The 22,240-nt window shown below is 46.2% G+C and overlaps 1 protein-coding gene across 2 annotated transcripts; it reads right to left on the bottom strand.

Annotated features, from left to right (window-relative positions):
- Positions 1 to 12,921: 12,921 nt before the first annotated feature.
- Positions 12,922 to 16,244, bottom strand: LOC310758209 (uncharacterized protein). Of its 2 annotated transcripts, none has more exons than XM_083604137.1 (2): positions 16,124 to 16,244; positions 12,922 to 14,174 (listed from the first exon to the last, which is right to left on the bottom strand). In XM_083604137.1, exons 1-2 carry the CDS (start codon positions 16,221 to 16,223, stop codon positions 12,940 to 12,942), a joined length of 1,335 nt encoding a protein of 444 aa, XP_083460263.1. In that variant the 5' UTR covers positions 16,224 to 16,244; the 3' UTR covers positions 12,922 to 12,939. The 2 variants fall into 2 exon arrangements, with proteins under 2 accessions (XP_083460263.1, XP_083460264.1); XM_083604138.1 differs by lacking the exon at positions 16,124 to 16,244 and adding an exon at positions 14,727 to 14,794.
- Between the last annotated feature and the right edge of the window lie 5,996 nt (positions 16,245 to 22,240).

Here is a 22,240-nt window from a genome sequence, read left to right as displayed (position 1 = left end):
CCAGTAGAAAAAAGGGAAATGCCTCTTATCATTCAGAACATGAGAGACAAAAGCATAAGTGACCTGGGAAGAGAAGGAAGATTTGTATCTTGTTTGATTTCAGATCAAAGCCTAAATATTTCTAAGCCCAACATGAGATTGGGAAGGTCTTAGGAAGGAGGAAGGTCTAGTGCAAGGACCCTTTGGTGGGAACAGTGATTTCCTTGAAGGTTGTGGCAGCCGTAAAGAAGGCAAATTTGATGCTAGGGATCAACAGGAGGGTAGTTGAAAATAAAACAGCCGATATCAGAATGCTATTATACCTCTCTCCATTCCTACCTGTGGGATTTTATAGATGCCCAACACGTTTGAAATCTGGATGGAGTTTTGAGAGTCGGACCCTTCGAGAACAGCCAGTAAGTTAGTCTGTTTACCACAGCTGTAGTTTGGAAAGTTCAGCTGCCCAATTGACAACATGTCTAGCAAAGCATCATAGGTCACCCTTCCATCAAAAAAGTTCTCATGGATGCTGTAGCCCAGGGTGATGTTGGGTAACAGCTTTTGATTCTGGTTGATCGCTTGAATGGCATACAAGAAGGAGAGGAGCTGCCAGTACTTTGTGGGTCCTTTCCTGGGGGGAGAAATTATATACATGCCAGCACTGTCCAAGTGATATTTCTGTTCTACCTCTAATATACAGCTCTACCTCTCTTTCAAATCAGAACCAGTGAAGGCAGTGAAGGTCCTGTGTGAGTGTCTGGAGGCGGTTGGAGGATCAATATGGCTAACCTGATCCAAAACACCCACCCACCCCACTCACACATGAAAACAAAGACCACCACAGCCAACCACAAATGAACAACCACACCCTAGGCCAACCCCAACCTCTCTCACCACCAAAGGAACACAAGTGAACAGCAAAGAACCTGCACAAGCAATGCTGACACCAAACGCTACATATAGTAAGTAAAATAGAAAGGCACAGTGAAGGTCCTGTGTGAGTGTCTGGAGGCGGTTGGAGGATGGATGGCAGCTAACAGATTGACAAGACAGAAGTACTGTTTTGGGGGGAGAGGAGGCAGGCAGGTGTGGAGGACTCCCTGGTCCTGAATGGGGCAACTGTGTCCCTGAAGGACCAGGTGCGCAGTCCGGGAGTCATTTTGGACTCACAGCTGTCCATGGAGGCGCAGGTCAATTCTGTGTCCAGGGCAGCTGCTTACCAGCTCCATCTGGTACGAAGGCTGAGACCCTACCTTCCCGCAGACTGTCTCGCCAGAGTGGTGCATGCTGTAGTTATCTCTCACTTGGATTACTGCAATGCGCTCTATGTGAGGCTACTTTTGAAGGTGATCTGGAAACTACAACTAATCTAGAATGCAGCAGCTAGACTGGTGACTGGGAGCGGCCGCCGAGACCACATAACACTGGTCTTGAAAGATCTACATTGTCTCCCAGTACGTTTCCAAGCTCAGTTCAAAGTGTTGGTGCTGACGTTTAAAGCCCTAAACGGCCTTGGTCCAGTATACCTGAAAGAGCGTCTCCACCCCCATCGTTCAACCCGGACACTGAGGTCCAGCGCCGAGGGCCTTCTGGCGGTTCCCTCACTGCAAGAAGCCAAGCTACAGGGAACAAGGCAGAGGGCCTTCTCGGTAGTGGCACCCGCCCTTTGGAACACCCTCCCACCAGATGTAAAAGAGAAGAACAACTTCCAGACTTTTAGAAGCAGGCAGCCCTGTTTAGGGAAGCTTTTAATGTTTAACATACCACTGTATTTTAATATTTTGTTGGAAGCTTCCCAGAGTGGCTGGGGAAACCCAGCCAGATGGGTGGGGTATAAAAATATTATTATTATTATTATTATTATTATTATTATTATTATTATTATTATTATTATCAGGGATCTATGACAGTGATTCTAAATCCTTAAACCTGTTCCTCACTTCCACTGTGTATTCATAAGGGATTTGATTTAGATTGTATCTTACCGGCCCAGTGGTTTTTCCTGCTTTCTTCAGTTTAAGCTTGAATTTTGCTATAAGAAGCTGATGATCCGAGCCACAGTCAGCTCCAGGTCTTGTTTTTGCTGACTGTATTGAGCTTCTCCATCTTTGGCTGCAGAGAATATAATCAATCTGATTTCGATGCTGCCCATCTGGTGATGTCCACGTGTAGAGTCGTCTCTTGTGTTGTTGGAAAAGCGTGTTTGTGATGACCAGCTTGTTCTCTTGACAGAACTCTATTAGCCTTTGCCCTGCTTCATTTTGCTCTCCAAGGCCAAACTTGCCCGTTGTTCCTTTTATCTCTTGATTCCCTACTTTAGCATTCCAATCCCCTATAATGAGAAGAACATCCTTCTTTGGTGTCGCTTCTATAAGGTGTTGTAAGTCTTCATAGAATTGGTCAATTTCAGTTTCTTCAGCACCAGTAGTTGGTGCATAAACTTGGATTACTGTTATGTTAAAAGGTCTGCCTTGGATTCGTATCGAGATCATTCTATCATTTTTGAGATTGCATCCCAGTACAGCTTTCGCCACTCTTTTGTTGACTATGAGGGCCACTCCATTTCTTTTCCGGGTTTCTTGCCCACAGTAGTAGATATGATGGTCATCCGAACTGAATTCGCCCATTCCTGTCCATTTTAGTTCACTGATGCCCAGGATGTCAATATTTATTCTTGCCATCTCATTTTTGACCACATCCAACTTACCCAGGTTCATGGTTCTTACATTCCAGGTTCCTATGCAATATTTTTCTTTACAGCATTGGACTTTCCTTTCGCTTCCAGGCATATCCGCAACTGAACGTCCTTTCGGCTTTAGCCCAGCCGCTTCATCAGCTCTGGATCTACTTGTACTTGTCCTCCGCTCTTCCCCAGTAGCATGTTGGACGCCTTCCGACCTGAGGGGCTCATCTTCCAGCGTCATAACTTTTATATGCCTGTTGTCTTTGTCCATGGAGTTTTCTTGGCAGGGATACTGGAGTGGCTTGCCGGTTCCTCCTCCAGGTGGATCACGTTTGGTCAAAACTCTCCACTATGACCTGTTCATCTTGGGTGCCCTGCTCGGCATAGTTCATAGCTTCTCTGAGTTCTTCAAGCCCCTTCGCCACGGCAAGGCAGTGATCCATGAAGGATCCCTTATGAATACACAGTGGAAGTGAGGAACAGGTTTAAGGATTTAGATTTGCTAGACAGAGTGCCTGAAGAACTATGGATGGAGGCTCGCAACATTATACAGGAGGCAGCAACGAAAACCATCCCAATGAAAAGGAAATGCAAGAAAGCAAAGTGGCTGTCCAATGAGGCCTTACAAATAGCGGGGGAGAGAAGGCAAGCAAAATGCGAGGGAGATAGAGAAAGATACAGGAAATTGAATGCAGATTTCCAAAAAATAGCAAGGAGAGATAAGAAGGCCTTCTTAAACGAGCAATGCAAAGAAATAGAGGAAAACAACAGAATGGGAAGAACCAGAGATCTGTTCAAGAAAATTGGAGATATGAAAGGAACATTTCGTTCAAAGATTGCCATAATAAAGGACAAAAGTGGTAAGGACCTAACAGAAGCAGAAGACATCAAGAAGAGGTGGCAAGAATACACAGAGGAATTATACCAGAAAGAAATGGATGCCTCGTACACCCCAGGTAGTGGGGTTGCTGACCTTGAGCCAGACATCCTGGAGAGTGAAGTCAAATGGGCCTTAGAAAGCACTGCAAATAACAAGGCCAGTGGAAGTGATGGTATTCCAGCTGAACTATTTAAAATTTTAAAAGATGATGCTGTTAAGGTGCTACACTCAATATGCCAGCAAGTTTGGAAAACTCAGCAGTGGCCAGAGGATTGGAGAAGATCAGTCTACATCCCAATCCCAAAGAAGGGCAGTGCTAAAGAATGCTCCAACTACCGCACAATTGCACTCATTTCACACGCTAGCAAGGTTATGCTTAAAATTCTACAAGGAAGGCTCAAGCAGTATGTGGACCGAGAACTCCCAGAAGTGCAAGCTGGATTTAGAAGAGGCAGAGGAACCAGAGACCAAATTGCAAACATGCGCTGGATTATGGAGAAAGCCAGAGAGTTCCAGAAGGACATCTACTTCTGCTTCATTGACTATGCAAAAGCCTTTGACTGTGTTGACCACAGCAAACTATGGCAAGTTCTTAAAGAAATGGGAGTGCCTGATCACCTCATCTGTCTCCTGAGAAATCTCTATGTGGGACAAGAAGCTACAGTTAGAACTGGATATGGAACAACTGATTGGTTCAAAATTGGGAAAGGAGTACGACAAGGCTGTATATTGTCTCCCTGGTTATTTAACTTATATGCAGAATTCATCATGCGAAAGGCTGGGCTGGATGAATCCCTAGCCGGAATTAAGATTGCTGGAAGAAATGTCAACAACCTCAGATATGCAGATGACACAACCTTGATGGCAGAAAGTGAGGAGGAATTAAAGAACCTTTTATTGAGGGTAAAAGAGGAGAGCGCAAAATATGGTCTGAAGCTCAACATCAAAAAAATGAAGATCATGGCCACTGGTCCCATCACCGCCTAGCAAATAGAAGGAGAAGAAATGGAGGCAGTGAGAGATTTTACTCTCTTGGGTTCCATGATCACTGCAGATGGTGACAGCAGCCACGAAATTAAGAGACGCCTGCTTCTTGGGAGGAAAGCAATGACCAACCTAGACAGCATCTTAAAAAGTAGAGACATCACCTTGCCAACAAAGGTCCGTATAGTAAAAGCTATGGTTTTCCCAGTAGTGATGTATGGAAGTGAGAGCTGGACCATAAAGAAGGCTGATCGTCGAAGAATTGATACTTTTGAATTATGGTGCTGGAGGAGACTCTTGAGAGTCCCATGGACTGCAAGAAGATCAAACCGATCCATTCTTAAGGAAATCAGCCCTGATTGCTCACTGGAAGGACAGATCGTGAAGCTGAGGCTCCAATACTTTGGCCACCTCATGAGAAGAGAAGACTCCCTGGAAAAGACCCTGATGTTGGGAAAGATGGAGGGCACAAGGAGAAGGGGACGACAGAGGACGAGATGGTTGGATAGTGTCTTCGAAGCTACAAACATGAGTCTGACTAAACTGCGGGAGGCAGTGGAAGACAGAAGTGCCTGGCGTGCTCTGGTCCATGGGGTCACGAAGAGTCGGACACGACTAAACGACTAAACAACAACAACATGATAGTGATTAAAAGATCCAGAAAGCACTATCATAATTCCACTTTGAGAAAGTAGATATTTCCCCCTTGTATATTAAACCTAAGGCAAACAGACACCCTTCTCCTACCACCATTTTTCAGAAGAATCCTGCAGAATCAGCCCCGAGGCTCATCTGTTCCAGCATTCTCAAGGCGGCCAACCAGATGCACATGGAAAACTGAGAAGCACAAGAACTCCTCCCCTACTTGATATTCTCAGTTACTGGTACCCAGAGGCATAGTGCCTGTGACAGTGAATGGAGAACATAGCCATTGTGACTGGTAGCCGCTGAGAGCCTAATCACCCCCAAATTTATCTGCCAGTGGGATCTTCTTATGTTCTTAAAGGCAGGTACCAGATCATGAGAAAGGCCCCTGAAAGTAACTGGAGATGAGTTGGATCTCATGGAAATGGTAGCAAGTGGAACACCAGGAACTCCATCCCCACAAAAGGTCTTACCAATAAAAGCTGGTGGAAGGACATTGGCTAAAGATATGAGGATGAAACACAGTGCTTGTGGCAGAGATGACCCCACTGATGAGGTGGTCTCCTGGCCTGAAATAATTAGGTGAATCTATCTCATCCCTTTCCAAAGACAAGAGGCATTTTGTCTTCAGTTTCCCACAGTCCCCATAAGGCAGTAGAAGCAGCAGAATGAGGACCATCTTTTTCCTCCCAGGAACGAGCACCTCCCTTACAAAGAATTAGAAGTCTTTTGTTGTGGTCCTTGCAAGATGCAGTAACTTTCTTCTTACTAACGGAGCCCTGCAGAGGGATCACATCTGAAGTGGAGAGAAGTCAAGCCAACCTCATTCTGGTGCAGTTATCATCTGTCCTAAATCTCAGCCCCCCCCCAAGTTTTGAGTGGCTCAGGAGGCATATATCTGCCAGACCTTTCTGCCTCATATCCATAACATCACGTTTAGTGGACTCAGATGTGATCTTTGGAAGCAAAAAAACAACACACACTATCATTTTGATAATTATACGGAGAAGAAGTACCACCTCTGCAAGTTTCTAGACACTTTATGCAGCTCCACCTGCAACTGCAGGGCTGAAGAAAAACATGTTTGCGAAAACTCCAAGATCTGCCTCCAAACTGTGAGATGCAAATGCCAAAGTTTGGTGAAAAATCCCAAGATTAAGAGTTAGAAGTTACCTGAACTGTTCTACGTGAGCTCTGGCAGAATCCCCCGCCCGCCCGCCCGTGATACTAACACAGCATAGGGCTATTTTGATGAATTTGAGAGGTGAAAAAGGGAACTGAAATTGCACATAAAGACAGAAGCGATTCAGCAGATTTTTTGGTATGTTTTTGTTTTTGTTCTTGTTTTTATTATAGACTTTTTGGTCTTATCCTGTATTTTTATGCTGTGAACCACCCTAAGATCATTGGGTGAAGGGCGGTATACAAATTTAATAAAGAAACAGACAAACCAACACTTGGACTTCCAAAAAAGCTTTCAACAAGGTGCCTCCTGGGTAAGCTTAGTAGTCATGGAATAAGAGAAGAGGTCCTCTGGTGGATCAGGAATGGAAGTTGCAGGAAGCAGAAAATAGGCTTAAGTGGATAGTCCTTCAAATGGGGGGGGGGGCTGCCAGATGTTCTTGACCAAAAGCTCGCAAGGATAATTTGGCTATCTCATTTGGCACCAACTAAAGATTCTGCAGTAGACCCAAGGGCAGCCCCAGAAAGAGTGCATTGCAGTAGTCCAGCTCCAAGTTTTCCATTACTCCAGTGGTCAGGCTATTCCTGTTCACAAACAGCCATAGAGGACACGTGGGTCTCTAGTGACAAAGGGGTATCCAAGAGTACCCCCAAACTATGCACTTGCTCCTTTAGAAGTGGGAATCATCCAAAGAGCCTACAAATTGTGCGCCAAGCTCCTGTGTTCCTGTCACTCCCTAAGTGATGAAAAACCAGACAAGACAACAGCATAACATTGGGTCCAAATGAGCCACAACTCTATTGATTACAGATGTGAATGGTTTGGCATTGGCATTGCGTATAGCCATTTATTCCACCCCAGTCCATCTGCTGGGGGTGCATCTAAGGGTAGTCCACACCTGCCCCCCATGACTTACATCAAATAGGGGTAATCACCGAAGGGTCCCTGTTGGAGGAGTGCTATAGCCCTAGCCCCCGCCTGGGCATCCGGACAGAAGCAACTCCTCACAGATCCCTTTAACAGGATACCCTTAACCAAGAAGGGGCGGACAGAGGCTGTAACCTCCCCTCCAGCCAAGACTAAGGCTTACCCAATGCCTAACCTCACAAAGTTGTGAGGATTGCTATGAGGAAGGCGAAAATCAAATGGCCAGGGCCAAGTTGCCAAGTGGAAAAATTCCTGCCAGGTGTTAGATTTCTGTTTATGCCACTGTGCAGTTTTTGGAGTCACAAGACTCTGTTTACACTCCAGACTGTTGGAAGTCTCACGGGAGACGGATGTTGTTATTACTCAACCGAGGAGTAGCTCGGTTGTGCAGAGTTCCGACACCAGGCCCCAAATATGGCAGCTGACAATGTTCATAGGAAGGTCTTAGCATGGAAATAAGACATATGAAAAAGGGGACGGAGGGTGGGAGATCCAATGACAAACGTCCGCAATTCGGTGCCCTGCTGGGGAGGGTTGCAGCCTGCCTGCGGATTGACCAATTGTGCCAGGCTTAGGTGCAGACATTCCGCAGGGGGTGGGACCAACCGGCCAATAGGCATTGCTTGGCCCCGCTCCCTGGGGGGATAACTTGGGGATAACTCCTCCCCAGTTTGTCGTTGGATCAGTAGATGACAGTGCCATCCATGTCCCTAGAGTTGTGTTTTATCGGCATACTGGTGGCCCCTTGCTCCAAAACTCCTCATGACCACACCCCATGACTTCATATAGATTTTAAATAGCATATAGATCTTAAATAGCGCTGGGGAGAGAAGAGTACCTTGCAGCACCCCATAGCACATCAAAAAAAATTTTTTTAAGGGCAACCCAAATGATCACAACATGTCAGGGAATAGTCTAAAGACGACGACTGGGGAATGCATTCTACGGCAGACCAGTTTCCTGTCCGATGGAGGGGAAAAGTCACACACACACCCTTTTCCACAGGGTGTTCAGAAGCAGAGAGACAGAATCTGAACAGCTGAGGGAGGAGTTGCCCAGGTATGAGATAATGACAAGGGAACCCGAAAGGAGGGGGCAGCTAGTTGAGATGTCACTTGAGAGTGTGGGGAACCCCCCTCACCACAGACTCGGAGAACTGAACATATCAGAGAGCAAAGAAGTCAGAGGGAGGGAGGAACTTCCCATTGGCACCTAAAACGCTACGGAAGTCGGAAGTCGGATTTAGAGCAGACAACTGCCCTCCTTACGGAGAGCTGTGTATTTCTGCTTGCAACATGATGCTGTTTTAAAAGGAATGTAAATAGATTAACTGCTTGTTAATTCTTATCTGTGATGTTACCAAAGGGAGAGAACTCTCCACGCCTGACACATCACTCTTCCCCTTTCCTTTGCTTCTCATGAAAACTCAAGGGATTTGTCCAAAGTTCTACTTTGGGTCCACTAAAATGGACCCAATTTTTGATGATAGTGAGGTGACATCCTGATTCTGATTCAGTCAATGAATCAGTCAACCAAAAAATAATGCTCTCCACCTGATTCAAGGCTTCTCCAGACACCCTGCTGATTCAGCATTCATCCTGATTTACTTGATTATGTGGTGCTCTTTGATAATGATGATAATAATAATAATAATAATAATAATAATAAATTTTATTTATACCCCGCCCTCCCCAGCCAAGGCCGGGCTCAGGGCAGCTAACAATCAATAATAAAAACAAGTTGAATGAATACAACTTAAAAACAAGATTAAAATACAACATTAAAACGTTAAAAAGGCAGCCTCATCATAGGAGGAGATGGAAAAAGAAAGAGGGGGAGGGAATCAAAATGACTCCAAGCCAAAGGCCAGGCAGAACAACTCTGTCTTACACACCCTGTGGAAAGAAATCAGATCCTGCAGGGCCCTGGTCTCACCAGGCCGGAGCCAGTGTTGAAAAGGCCCTGGCTCTGGTTGAAGCTAATCTAACTTCCTTAGGGGCCAGGACCTCTAGCGTGTTGCTATTTATGGACCTTAAGGTCCTCCGTGGGGCATACCAGGAGAGGCAGTCCCGTAGGTACGAGGGTCCTAGGCCGTGAAGGGCTTTAAAGGTCAAAACCAGCACCTTAAATCTGACCCTGTACTCCACCGGGAGCCAGTGCAGCTGGAAAAGCATTGGGTGAATATGCTCCCATGGCAGAGACCCCGTGAGGAGCCTCACTGAAGCATTCTGCACCCACTGGAGTTTCTGGAACAGCTTCAAGGGCAGCCCCGCGTAGAGCGAATTACAATAGTCAAGCCTGGAGGTGGCCATTGCATGGATCACTGTGGCCAGGTCGGGGAGGGAAAGGTAAGGGACCAACTGCTTGATGCAGTGAAGGTGGGAAAATGGAACATTTGTTGTGATTTGTGGGCAGGGAGATTATAAACAGTGAATAGTCATTGGAATATCCACCCACATTTGCATAAGAGGGGTTCACATGCCTTCCCCCTAATCATTTAATCATTCTACACTTTTCTGTGCATTTTTCTGTAACTTTCAAAATTGCAAACCATTTTTAAAAGGGGCCTTTCTTGCACTATGGCAGAAATCTTTAACTGCAGGAAAGCAAAGTTCTGCCATGCGCTGGAATCCCTCCTGCAAAATATTGACTCTCTGGAGGCACACTCTGATTTGATAGGTTCCAGTTGCCCCCATATGGCAGGACCATGAACTTAGGTGCTTATCAGTTGAAGGTGCAGCAGCAGCTGATGCTGAAGTCCTGACTGAAAATGAGTATGCTGCAACTGAAAATGTTATGATTGTGCAAAGTGGCATTTAAAAATCCAAACCTACAAGGGGGTAAATAATGCAGCTGACTGTAAACACAGCTGAAACGCAATCTCATGAAATGTTCATGATGGTGAAAGTTGTGGTCACAGTTTCACTATGGTGTCAGTCCACCTTCAGTGAGGCTGATGGGCCTTTGCTCTCTCCTACAGGCCGCTAATGGAAGGTATTTGAGCATCTCAGGGTGGACTCGTTTTATTTTCTGTGCTGGAAACAGCTGAGAGTTTAGATGCAGAAAGAATTAGAAACGTTTTCATTCAATGTAGGGCACTTTTTCATTCCAGTGGCTATCGTGGGAAATTCTGGAATGTCCTGTCCTTCCTGGCTGCCTGAAATCAATCAGGACCCCAGGCTCTTACCCAATGTCACCCTCGGCTATGTCATCTATGACCATTATTCTAATGCAAGGATGACTTCTGATGCCCTGCTAGACCTGCTCTCTACTGGGCACGCAGACATTCCAAACTATGACTGTTGGAAGAGGAATAACCTGTTGGCTGTTCTTGAAGATGCTTAAGCTGATATTTCTAGATATGTGTCAACTGTGTCAAGCATCTACAAAATCCCACAGGTATGGCTGGTTCGGTGTTAAGACGGAATTGTGCCTCTGCCATGGGCTTTTCATTCTTTCCTTTTTGGACTCTCCCAAAGGTGAGGGTGGGATGGAACCTGGAAGCAGGTGCACTCAACACTAGCGTCAGATGCCCTATGCCACCCCACCACTGCTTTTAAAAACCATGTTGCTTGTTTACAATGCATTCAAAACACAGTTTTTTGAGTAATGTAGCTGAGTCCCTAGTCTAATATTCTGGGATGTGATTCAGTCCCACAAAATATTGAGAGTCTGGAGGCATTCCTGGAAGACCTCCTCCCGTTCTCCACGGTCAGCATTTTGTCTTGTTCTTTGTGTTCTTTGTGTGTGGGACTGTAGTTGGTCAATTGTCTGAGATTTGTCCTGGAACCACAGCAAAGCACTCACCTCTTCCTTTGCGTCCTGGGCAAGTTATGGATACACTGTTCCTACTATTCATGATAAAACCCAGTTCCCCTTTTTCTACCAGATGACCACAAAAGTAGATCCCCAGAATCTGGGGATTGTCCAACTGCTCCTGAACTTCAGATGGATGTGGATTCCCATATTGCATGGGAAAGTCCTTAAAACAATAACAATAATTGATTTATACCCCGTCCGTCTGGCTGGGTTTCTCCAGCCACTCTGGGTGGCTTCCAGCAAAATATTAAAATACAATAATTCATCACATATTAAAAGCTTCCCTAACAGGGCTCCCTAGAGATGTCTTCTCAAAGTCAGACAGTTGTTTATTTCTTTGACATCTGGTAGGAGGGCATTCCACAGGGCGGGTGCCACTACCGAGAAGGCCCTGTAACTTCACTTCTCGCAGTGAGGGAGCCAGCAGAAGACCCTTGGTGTTGGACCTCAGTGTCCAGACATAGGGATGGGGGTGGAGACACTCCTTCAGGTATACTGGGCCAAGGTGGTTAAGGGCTTTAAAGATGAGCACCAACACTGGAATTGTGTCCAGAAACGTACTGGGAGCCAATGTAGGTCTTTCAGGACCGGTGTTATGTGGTCTCGGCAGCTACTCCCAGTCACCAGTCTAGCTGCCGCATTCTGGATTAGTTGTAGTTTCCAGGTCACCTTCAAAGGTAGCCCCACATAGAATGTGTTGCAGTAGCCCAAGCGAGTCCTCAACACCAGCCCGCCCCCTGTCACCCAAGAACAGCACTTCTGTCTTGTCAGGATTCAACCACAATCAGTTACCTGCCATCTATCCTCCAAATGCCTCCAGACACTCACACAGGACCTTCACCGCTTTCACTGGTTTCGATTTAAAAGAGAGTTAGAGCAGGGTATCATCCGCATATTGATGGACACCCAGTCCAAACCCCCTGATGATCTCTCCCAGGAGCTTCATGTAGATGTTAAAAAGCATGAGGGAGAGGATGGAACCCTGAGACACCCCACAAGTGAGAGCCCAGGGGTCTGAACACTGATCCCCCACCACCGCTTTCTGAACACGGCCCAGGAGGAAGGAGTGGATCCACTGTATAACCCTCAGCTCCCAGCTCCTCTTGACGGTCCAGAAGGATGTCGTGGTCGATGGTGTCAAAGGCCACTGAGAGCTCCAGCAGAACCAGGAAACAGCTTTCACCTTTGTCCCTAGCGTGCCGGAGATCATCGACCAGCACAACCAAGGCAGTTTCAGTCCCAATATGAGGCCTGATTCCCGATTGGAAGGGATCCAAATGGTCCCCATCCTCCAGGCATGCCTGAAGTTCTTCAGCAACCACCTGCTCAATCACATGAATTTCTTCATGGGAAGCTAGACGCCTCTTGGAAGAGAAGCTGTTTCCACATTTCTATTACGCTTCATGCCCTGTACAGTGGTACCTCAGGTTACAGACGCTTCAGGTTACAGACTCCGCTAACCCAGAAATAGTACCTCAGGTTAAGAACTTTGCTTCAGGGTGAGAACAGAAATTGTGAGGGAGCAGCGTGGCAGCAGCGGGAGGCCTTGTTAGCTAAAGTGGTGCTTCAGGTTAAGAAGAGTTTCAGGTTGGAATTGACCAAGAAAGATGTTAATCTATTTTTGTATGCCACAACTGCGGCTTGTATTTTGTTAGCTAAAAAGTGGAAAACTCAAGAATTACCAACAGTAGAAGAATGGCAGATGAAGATGATGGATTTTATGGAGCTAGCCGTCCGTGACCAGAAGGAGGAACACCACAAAGAATGGAAGAAATTTAATGATTATTTAGCTAAATTTCAGGTTAAGACTCGACCTCCAGAACTAATTAAGTTCTTAACCTAAGGTACCACTGTATGAGTTCTTTGATGGCGGGTAAGACCTGCCCTCTTTCTGAAGCTCTTCCCACATTCCAAGCACTGATATGGTTTCTCCCCTGTATGAATTCTTTCATGGGAAGTGAGACTATCGCTGTGACGGAAGCTCTTTCCACATTCCAAGCATTGATAGGGTTTCACACCTGTACAAATTATTTGATGGGAAATGAGATGGGTTCTCTGACTGAAGTGCTTTCCACATTCCAAGCACTGGTAGGGTTTCACCCCTGTATGAATTCTTTGATGGGAAGCAAGACTGTCCTTCCGACTGAAGCTCTTTCCACATTCCAAGCACTGGTAGGGTTTCTCCCCTGTATGAATTCTGTGATGGGAAGTGAGATGGGCGCTCTGACTGAAGCTCTTTCCACATTCAAAGCACTGATAGGGTTTCTCCCCTGTATGAATTATTTGATGGGACATGAGATGGATGCTCTGACTGAAGCTCTTTCCACATTCAAAGCACTGATAGGGTTTCTCTCCTGTATGAATTCTTTTGTGGGAAGTGAGATGGGTGCTGTGACTGAAGCTCTTTCCACATTCCAAGCACTGATAGGGTTTCTCTCCTGTATGAATTCTTTGATGGGAAGCAAGACTGTCCTTCCGACTGAAGCTCTTCCCACATTCCACGCACTGATAGGGTTTCTCTTCAGTATGAATTCTTTTGTGGGAAGTGAGACCCCCACTCTGACTGAAGCTCTTTCCACATTCCAAGCACTGATAGGGTTTCTCCCCTGTATGAATTATTTGATGGGACATGAGATGGATGCTCTGACTGAAGCTCTTTCCACATTCAAAGCACTGATAGGGTTTCTCTCCTGTATGAATTCTTTTGTGGGAAGTGAGATGGGTGCTGTGATTGAAGCTCTTTCCACATTCCAAGCACTGATAGGGTTTCTCTCCTGTATGAATTCTTTTGTGGGAAGTGAGAGCCCCACTCTGACGAAACCTCTTTCCACATTCCAAGCACTGATAGGGTTTCTCTCCTGTATGAATTCTGTGATGAGAAGTGAAATGGGTGCTCTGACTGAAGCTCTTCCCACATTCTGAGCACTGATAGCCTTTCTTCTCACTGTGAGTTCTTGGGGGGGAACGGGAACTCTGACTGGAGCTCTCTCCATACTCCCAATTTTGATATGGCTTTTCCACTGTGTGGATTTTGTCATGGTCTCCCCCATTCTGCATTTCTAATTCATCACCACCTACAACAAAGACAGAAACTAATTAGATCCTCAGGAAGAAATGGAGCCCCCAGTTATTAAACAATGCTAATGAACATTTGTGAAAGAGAAGAAGAGAAGAGTTTGGATTTGATATCCCGCTTTATCACTACCTGAAGGAGTCTCAAAGCAGCTAACATTCTCCTTTTCCTTCCTCCCCCACAACAAACACTCTGTGAGGTGAGTGGGGCTGAGAGACTTCAAGGAAGTGTGACTAGTCCAAGGTCACCCAGCAGCTGCATGTGGAGGAGCAGGGAATCGAACCCAGTTCACCAGATTACGAGTCCATCGCTCTTAACCACTACACCACACTAGAAGAACAGAAGATGTGAGGTCTTTCTACAGAGGTCATGGCCTTTGTCAACCAGCATTCACAGACGTATTTTTGAGAACCAGAGGTTCAGAAATTCTGGCTCTTTTCTAGGATGGATTTTTGTTGCCACAATCATGAAATCCACTGCAACTCTAACATTGGTCTTCTCTTTAAAAAACGGGTAGAGGCTAAAACAGAAACCCAAACCTGACAGAAATTACCTCAACTTCACAAACAACTCTGTGTGTGAATGTTGCCTCCAAGTCGCTACGGAAAGGGTGACTGTCACTCCAGAAGGCCGTTTTTTCAGTTAGGTCTGTTCTCAACTGCCGAGTGAGAGATTTTCCGTGAGAGCACCTGCTGCCTGTTTTATGCTGCTATGGGACTCAGAAAAAGTCTGTAAAGTCCCATATATATAGAAGCACTTGTAATTCACTCTTCATACCTCATGTAGCAGCATTATTTGATGTTGAATTATTTTGGTTTTTTGAGTGTAGCTTATTATCTAGAATAACGAATGGGATAAATGTAGAAATAATGTAAATCAATAAAGAATATATATAGATATAGATATATTAGATATAAGCACATGTAAACGTGTTTTAGTATATCAAGTAATGTAATGTGTTCTGTTTAAACTCTCAACAGAGAATCTTGTGGAGTCTTTTCTAGGAGAAAAAAAAAGCTATGTTTTTCAAGGGTCAAACAACCCAGGGCAACCTCCACACATATAAATACTACAGAAAATGGGTTTGGGTCCCACGAAAACCACGAATAATCCAGAAAGACAGGTGCAGAGTTGTAAAGTGACACGTTTTACCTCAGAAACTAACATTAATAGCAGCTGCATGTGGAGGAGTGGACATGCGAACCCGGTTCACCAGATTACGAGTCCACCGCACTTAACCACTGCGCCACACTGGCTCTCCTTAATCTTAATCTAAGTACAACAACCACGAAGAGCTCCTGAATAGACAACCAGCTATGTGGTGTTGAATGCTCTCTGTTCTCTCCTGCTTCCCGTTTTTGTGTTTCAGTTTAAACCAATTCATGAACCCAGAACTCATACACTGACCATTAATGATGAACCATATGTTATAGCCATTCCTGCAAATTTATTCTGCTAGTTTTGAGATATACAAATAACATGAGAAGACCCGGTCTACATGTTTGTATCATTTATTATTCATATGTTCCTTGTTTTTAAAAGGAAATAAAAAATAATTCCAAAAAGAAAAGGGCGACACACAGCATAGGCCCCATCTGCATTCAAACTGCAAAGCAGCATCACATTACTTTAAAGAGTCGTTGCTTCTACTGCTGTGTGATGGAGCGGTAAGTTTTTTGACATTGGTAGGGCATTCAGATCACGGCACCGGTATTAGACCTTTTGAGCTGCCAATACATTGTGGTGGCCGGGGAGCTGTCATGTATTCCTAGCTCAAATCCCCTGCAGATGGCTAAGGCGCAGGCAGGCAGGTGGTGGAGCCCAAAGAGGTGCTCACCTTCTCAATCTCCCCCCGCCTGCCTGCCTCCCCCCACCCCCAGGCTGAGCAAGCCCCAATACCTCTCTGGCTCCACCCCTCCATGTCCCCATCTCCCCTCCCCTGGAACTCACCAGATCTCTCTGAGAGCCCTAGAGAGGAACACTCAGACGTTGTGGGGAGGGATGCAGGAGACAACCTGACCAGGTCAACCGTCCATCTTCCCCCTTCCATCCTCGCTAGCTTTGCAGGATCCATCTCTTTTACCCTTCCTGAGGAGTCAAGGAGCCACCACAAGCTGCAGGGTCCTGGGAGAGAGGAAGAAACAAAGGGAGCCTCAGCGGCCCTGCAGGGGAGAAGAAGAGAAGATGAAGACTTTGGATTTGATATCCCGCTTTATCACTACCCGAAGAAGTCTCAAAGCGGCTAACATTCTCCTTGCCTTCCTCCCCCACAACAAACACTCTGTGAGGTGAGTGGGGCTGAGAGACTTCAGAGAAGTGTGACTAGCCCAAGGTCACCCAGTAGCTGCATGTGGAGGAGCGGAGACGCGAACCCGGTTCACCAGATTACGAGTCTACCGCTCTTAACCACTACCCCACACTGGCTCTCACTGGATTCTCCTGCCCCTGGAAAAGCACAAATGGGGCAGCCCCTTCCCAACAGAAACCCCATTTATAAACCTTTCCAGTGGTTCCAATTTCCTCTGTTTACTCCTCTCCCCACTTCGTAAGGCCGGCATGGTCTGCACAGTAGAGACCTGAGAGTAGATCCCATTGAACTCAGAGGGGCTTATGGATAGAACTTGGTGCAGAAACCAGGCACCATCCTGTCCCCAAGCCTGAAGACTGCAACCCCAGGCATGCTTATCTATGGTATCATAAGGCAAAAGATCATAAAAGGTTTCATAGTCATAATAAGAAACTCAATTCTCAAAGTTTGGGGGGAAATATAAAGATTTATTTGAAAAGAAAACAGCATGGTGACTTTCCCCATTAGAAGCAATATTTTTGAAAAAAGTACATATGAGGATAAATTGGCCAACACATAAAGAGCTGTTAACAGAAACTGGCAACCAATTAAAATTAAAGGACTTTGAAGAAGTAAGAGAAAATGTAATAGACTGGTTACAATATTTACAACTAAACGAAACTTTTAAAAATCATAAAAAGAAAAGCTTTAGTTATCAAGTGTCAAGATTTCAGAGAGGAATAGTAGAAGGTAGTACAAAACTGCTGTCAAAAATGAACGATCTGCTTTTGGAATGGGACACTAAAGAGGACCAGGTTAAATGCGTTATGATAAAATGGGCGAAGGATGTGGGAAATAATAAATTAAGGATGGACTTAGAAAGGCTTTGGAAGTTAGATTTGGAAGTTAGGCCACCGAGACCACATAAAACTGGTCTTGAAAGACCTACACTGGCTCACAGTACATTTCCGAGCACACTTCAAAGTGTTGTTGTTGACCTTTAAAGCCCTAAACGGCCTCAGCCCAGTATACCTGAAGGAGCGTCTCCACCCCCGTTGTTCTGCCCAGACACTGAGGTCGAGGGCCTTCTGGGGGTTCCCTCCCTGCCAGAAGCCAAGTTACAGGGAACCAGGCAGAGGGCCTTCTCGGTAATGGCACCTGCTCTGTGGAATGCTCTCCCACCAGATGTCAAAGAGAAAAACAACTACCAGACTTTTAGAAGACATCTGAAGGCAGCCCTGTTTAGGGAAGCTTTTAATGTTTAATAGATAATTGTATTTTAATATTCTGTTGTAAGCCGCCCAGAGTGGATGGGGAAACCCAGACAGATGGGCAGGGTAGAAATAATAAATTATTATTATTATCATAGAGTTGAATTTTTCTGCATGTACTTTACTGAAGGAGAACTACATGAAAATGATGTATAGGTGGTATTTGTCCCTGGTTAAATTAGCAAAAATGTACTTCTCACTCGCTGGATCAACACCTTGTTGCAGTGAGTGGGCTTGCACGTTCCTATGACCCTGGTGAGCGGAGCCATCGGGAATCTTGTACTCCCAGCAGGATCACCCTAGTACTTTACTAATAATAGTGGAAGTGATGCAGAGAGTGACTCTTCAGAATATTCTGTGTATACCAGTAGTATACAAGGAATCTTTACAACCCCAAGTAGCCGATTCCCCAAAGCATCTGCCCTGCAAGCAAAAGGAACCTCTGACAAGCACTTGAAGAAGCCCAACCTGGAAATAGAGCCCCATGTGCCTCCCCATCTCTGAAGTCCCACCTGGCCCTGAGGGAACCGGATTCACAGGAGAAACAGTTCCCCTCTCCTCTCCTCGGACAAGTGAAAGGAAGTCTCCCCTGCTGAAGAGATGACAGCCCTGCTTGCCTGGAATTCACATTTTGCTGACCACACTGCACTGATTCTCCCAGTCTCCTCGCTAGAACAGAGGAGCAGGAACATGATGGTACAGCACCTTCTCCCTCATCACAGAAGGAGACGCAGTTACAACCATCTCAAACCAATGCGAAGCTCTTGCTCCTGCAAAAATTACCCACAATGCAACTGTGTGACAATCAAGTGACCTAGCTTTTATCCTGGAATGCCCCGGGTGGTCTGCATCCAGCAGAGATCCTTGTTTTAAAGACTTTCTCTCCCACCATTGTGCCATAATGATCCTGGAAAAGTGGACAGCGGATGAGCTGTTACTCAACGGATTTCATTCATTCTCAACTTGGGCAGATCTAGGGGTAAAGCGTGGAAAACTGAAAGGGGGCCTGGGGGTCCTAGTCTCCACTACCCTACGTGCCATTTCAAGCCCTCTCCCCTCATTCAAGTCATAAACCAGGGCAGTGTTAATCCAATTCAGCCACCAGGCCCTGTTGGTAATTTACGCTGATGTGACCCCAATGATGCAGAAATCTCAGATCAGAGACTTGTGGGTTGAAAGGGAAATTTAGACCACTGACCTTATTTTGCTTAACCCAAAGGCATCTGGAGTTTTAGGAGGGGACCTCCATGCCAGATTGGGCCCTAATCATCATGCCCTTTATGCACAGCACAAATGGTCTCCTCCCAACCGTGAAGCCAGTGGATTCCTCCTCACCCGTTGTTCCAAAGATCAGAAATCAAACTTTGGAGGCATCTGCTTGGCTCAAACAGCCTTCAGGCTAAACCTCTACATCTTAAATGGTGCCCTGGAAAGTGACGATCCTCTCTGGCTCCAGAAGAAGAGCTATAGACCAGGGGTCAGCAACCTTTTTCAGCCATGGGCCGGTCCACCGTCCCTCAGACCAAGTGGTGGGCCAGACTATATTTTGAAGAAAGAAAAATGAACAAATTCCTATGCCCCACAAATAACCCAGAGATGCATTTTAAATACAGTGGTACCTCAGCTTACATACGCTTCAGCTTACAGACTCTGCTAACCCAGAAATAGTACCTCAGGTTAAGAACTTTGCTTCAGGATGAGAACAGAAATTGTGCTCCGGCGGCACGGCAGCAGCGGGAGGCCCCATTATTATTATTTAACTAAAGTGGTCCTTCAGATTAGGAAGAGTTTCAGGTTAAGAATGGACCTCCAGAACGAATTAAGTACTTAACCCGAGGTACCACTGTATTCTACTCATGGAAAAACCACACTGATTCCTGGACCGTCCACGGGCCGGATTTAGAAGGCGATTGGGCCACATCCGGCCCCCGGGCCTCAGTTTGCCTAGCCCTGCTCCTGACAATGTACTCCAAACCTGCCTGGTGTTTTTACATGAGCAGAATGTGTGTTTTTATTGAAAATGCATCTCTGGGTTATTTGTTCCCTAGACCAGATATAGTCTGCTATATAGTTTGGTATACAAAGTACACCAGTATAAACGACCAAACTGATTAAAGAAAGAAAAAAGCTGAGCTACGTTAGAAAAGCGATCCAATCATAAGAGATCTGGCTCGAATCGCCCTGCTAAAAATGTAGCGGTTTCTGCCAGGAGAAAAGACACAGTAGCGATGCTGGCCAAGAGGAAGACCACCCTTCCTCCTCCTCCTCCTCCTCCTCCTCAGCTCTTGATCGAGACTCCAGGGCTCTCTCTGCAGGCTCCCCCCTCCCAGACCCCCTCCCCCCCCAGGGGGCAAGCAAGAAGAGCGGGGCAGAGCCCTGGCCCCCTCGCCCCCCCGGCTTGGCGCCCCCCAGGCACGATCTGACCAGCCCCCCCAGGCATCCTCCCCGCAGCCCCTTCTCCCCACTGCACCCGGAGGGAGAGGGAGGCGAGACTCACCCCCAGGCAGCTCTTGCAAGAGAGAGAGGGAGACGGAAGCAGCCCCTCCGCTTGCAGGCGGGAATGGCGAGGGAGGGGCTTTTGCTGGGAGGACCTTGCCCCCCCCCCACGCCTCCACTTCCTGTCCTCTCTAGAAACCCAGCTCTGTGCCTTTTAACCCTTGGCAAGCCGAGCACAAGCGGAGCCCCGCTCTCTCCTCCTCCAAGGCAGGAGCCCAGGAGGAGCCGCTAACCCAGAAATATTACCTCGTGTTAAGAACTTTGCTTCAGGATGAGAACAGAAGTCGCGTGGCGGCAGCAGCGGGAGGCCCCATTAGTGGTGTCTCAGGTTAAGAACACTTTCAGGTGAAGAACGGACCTCCGGAACGAATTAAGCTCTTAACCCGAGGTACCACTGCGTATGCAACCTGAGCATAGATAGCAGGGCTTCACCGCATTAATCCTCCACGGAGCATCAGCACTGCATTAGTCACTGCTTTGAATCCAGCACAGAGCATGTATGTCTTTGCGCGTCCAACTTCCATCCTGCTTCCAGCTCCACCCACTCAGACAACTCTGGCTTTTGTTCTCCTACCTGGAGGCAGGGAGGCCCACTCATATGTTGCATGGCACAGGGCAACTTCTTTGGTTGTGCCAGCCATGGCACCACTCAAAATCAGTCTCATTCACACATTAGCATGACTAAAAAGGTAAAATAAAATACTCAGGAGTCCGACTGGTACAGAAAAAGGGTTCTTTACTTACAATTAATTCATTTTAACAATAATGGCCTTGGATCCTAAGCCTATGTAGCAAATGCATAGTTTGGGGGTACTCTTGGATACGCCTTTGTCACTAGAGACCCATGTGTCCTCTAGGGCTGTTTGTGAACAGGAATGGCCTGACCACTGGAGCACTGGAAAACTTGGAGCTGGACTGCTGCAATGCACTCTTTCTGGGGCTGCCCTTGGGTCTGGTCCAGAATCTCTAGTTGGTGCAACATGATGTGGCCAGATTGTTCTTGTGAGCTTTTGGTCAAGAACATCTGGCACCACAGCCCCCCATTTGAAGGAACTATCCACTTAATACTATTTTCTGCTTCCTGCAACTTCCATTCCTGATCCACAAGAGGACCTCTTCTCTTATTCCATGGCGACTAAGCTTACTCAGGAGGCACCTTGATAAAAGTGTCAGGATGTGGTGTCTCTCCCCCACACAACATGACTCCAGCAGTTCATTGTGGTGGTCAGGTGGGATTGCTATGAGGAATTATGGAAAATGTAGCAAGCCATTGTGTCAGCAATGAACGCATTGCTTTGACTGGGCTTGAGCCATTTGACAGGATTTCTGATCGAATCCCACAAGCCTCTGCACCTCTGCCATTTTCTCACTGCCTGACAGTCACGTATAGCATTCTAAAACACAGACCAGTTGCTTCACCGGGCATCCTCAGAACATAAAGATAGAAAGTAGCTTTGATGTAGATTTTGTTAATCTTTAGGTAAATCTTAAGGGCCAGGAAGAGAGTCCACAAGGAGATGGTAAATACTATTTTTCTTTCCTATAGGTTTATGATCTCTGGGTTTTCTAAATGCATTCCTCCTTGGTTCCTGTTTATTTAGCTTAACCACATATGCATGCTCAAGTAGGAAATAGTTTCTTTGTAGTTAAAAGGATTTCTCTGATCTGACTTTGTCCCACGTGGGGGATTTTTTGAAATGCTCAGAGGAAATCTGATTGGTTCTTACAATAGCTGTGTTAAGAGTTCTTCTGTTAATAAAAGGGACCTGGGCCAGGGTGTGGCAGATTATTATTGGCATTTCCTCCCAGAGTCTTGCTGGCCAAGCCTCGTGTGTATTTTATTAATCAGGGTCCAATCCTTTCCTTCATCTTATTAGGTTAATGGACTAAAAAAGGCCACAACTTTATTGATTACAGCATGTGAGAGGTATTGGCTTAGGCACTGGATAAAACAACAGGAAGGGGTGAGTCTAACAAGGGTTAACCACCAGTAGGAGGAGCCTGTTGATGCAA

The sequence above is a fragment of the Podarcis filfolensis genome, assembly GCF_964270895.1.
Source record: "Podarcis filfolensis genome assembly, chromosome: 2".
In the NCBI taxonomy this organism is placed as follows: domain Eukaryota; kingdom Metazoa; phylum Chordata; class Lepidosauria; order Squamata; family Lacertidae; genus Podarcis; species Podarcis filfolensis.
The sequence above is the reverse complement of the archived record's forward strand: the minus strand, read 5'-3'. Positions and strand labels throughout refer to the sequence as shown.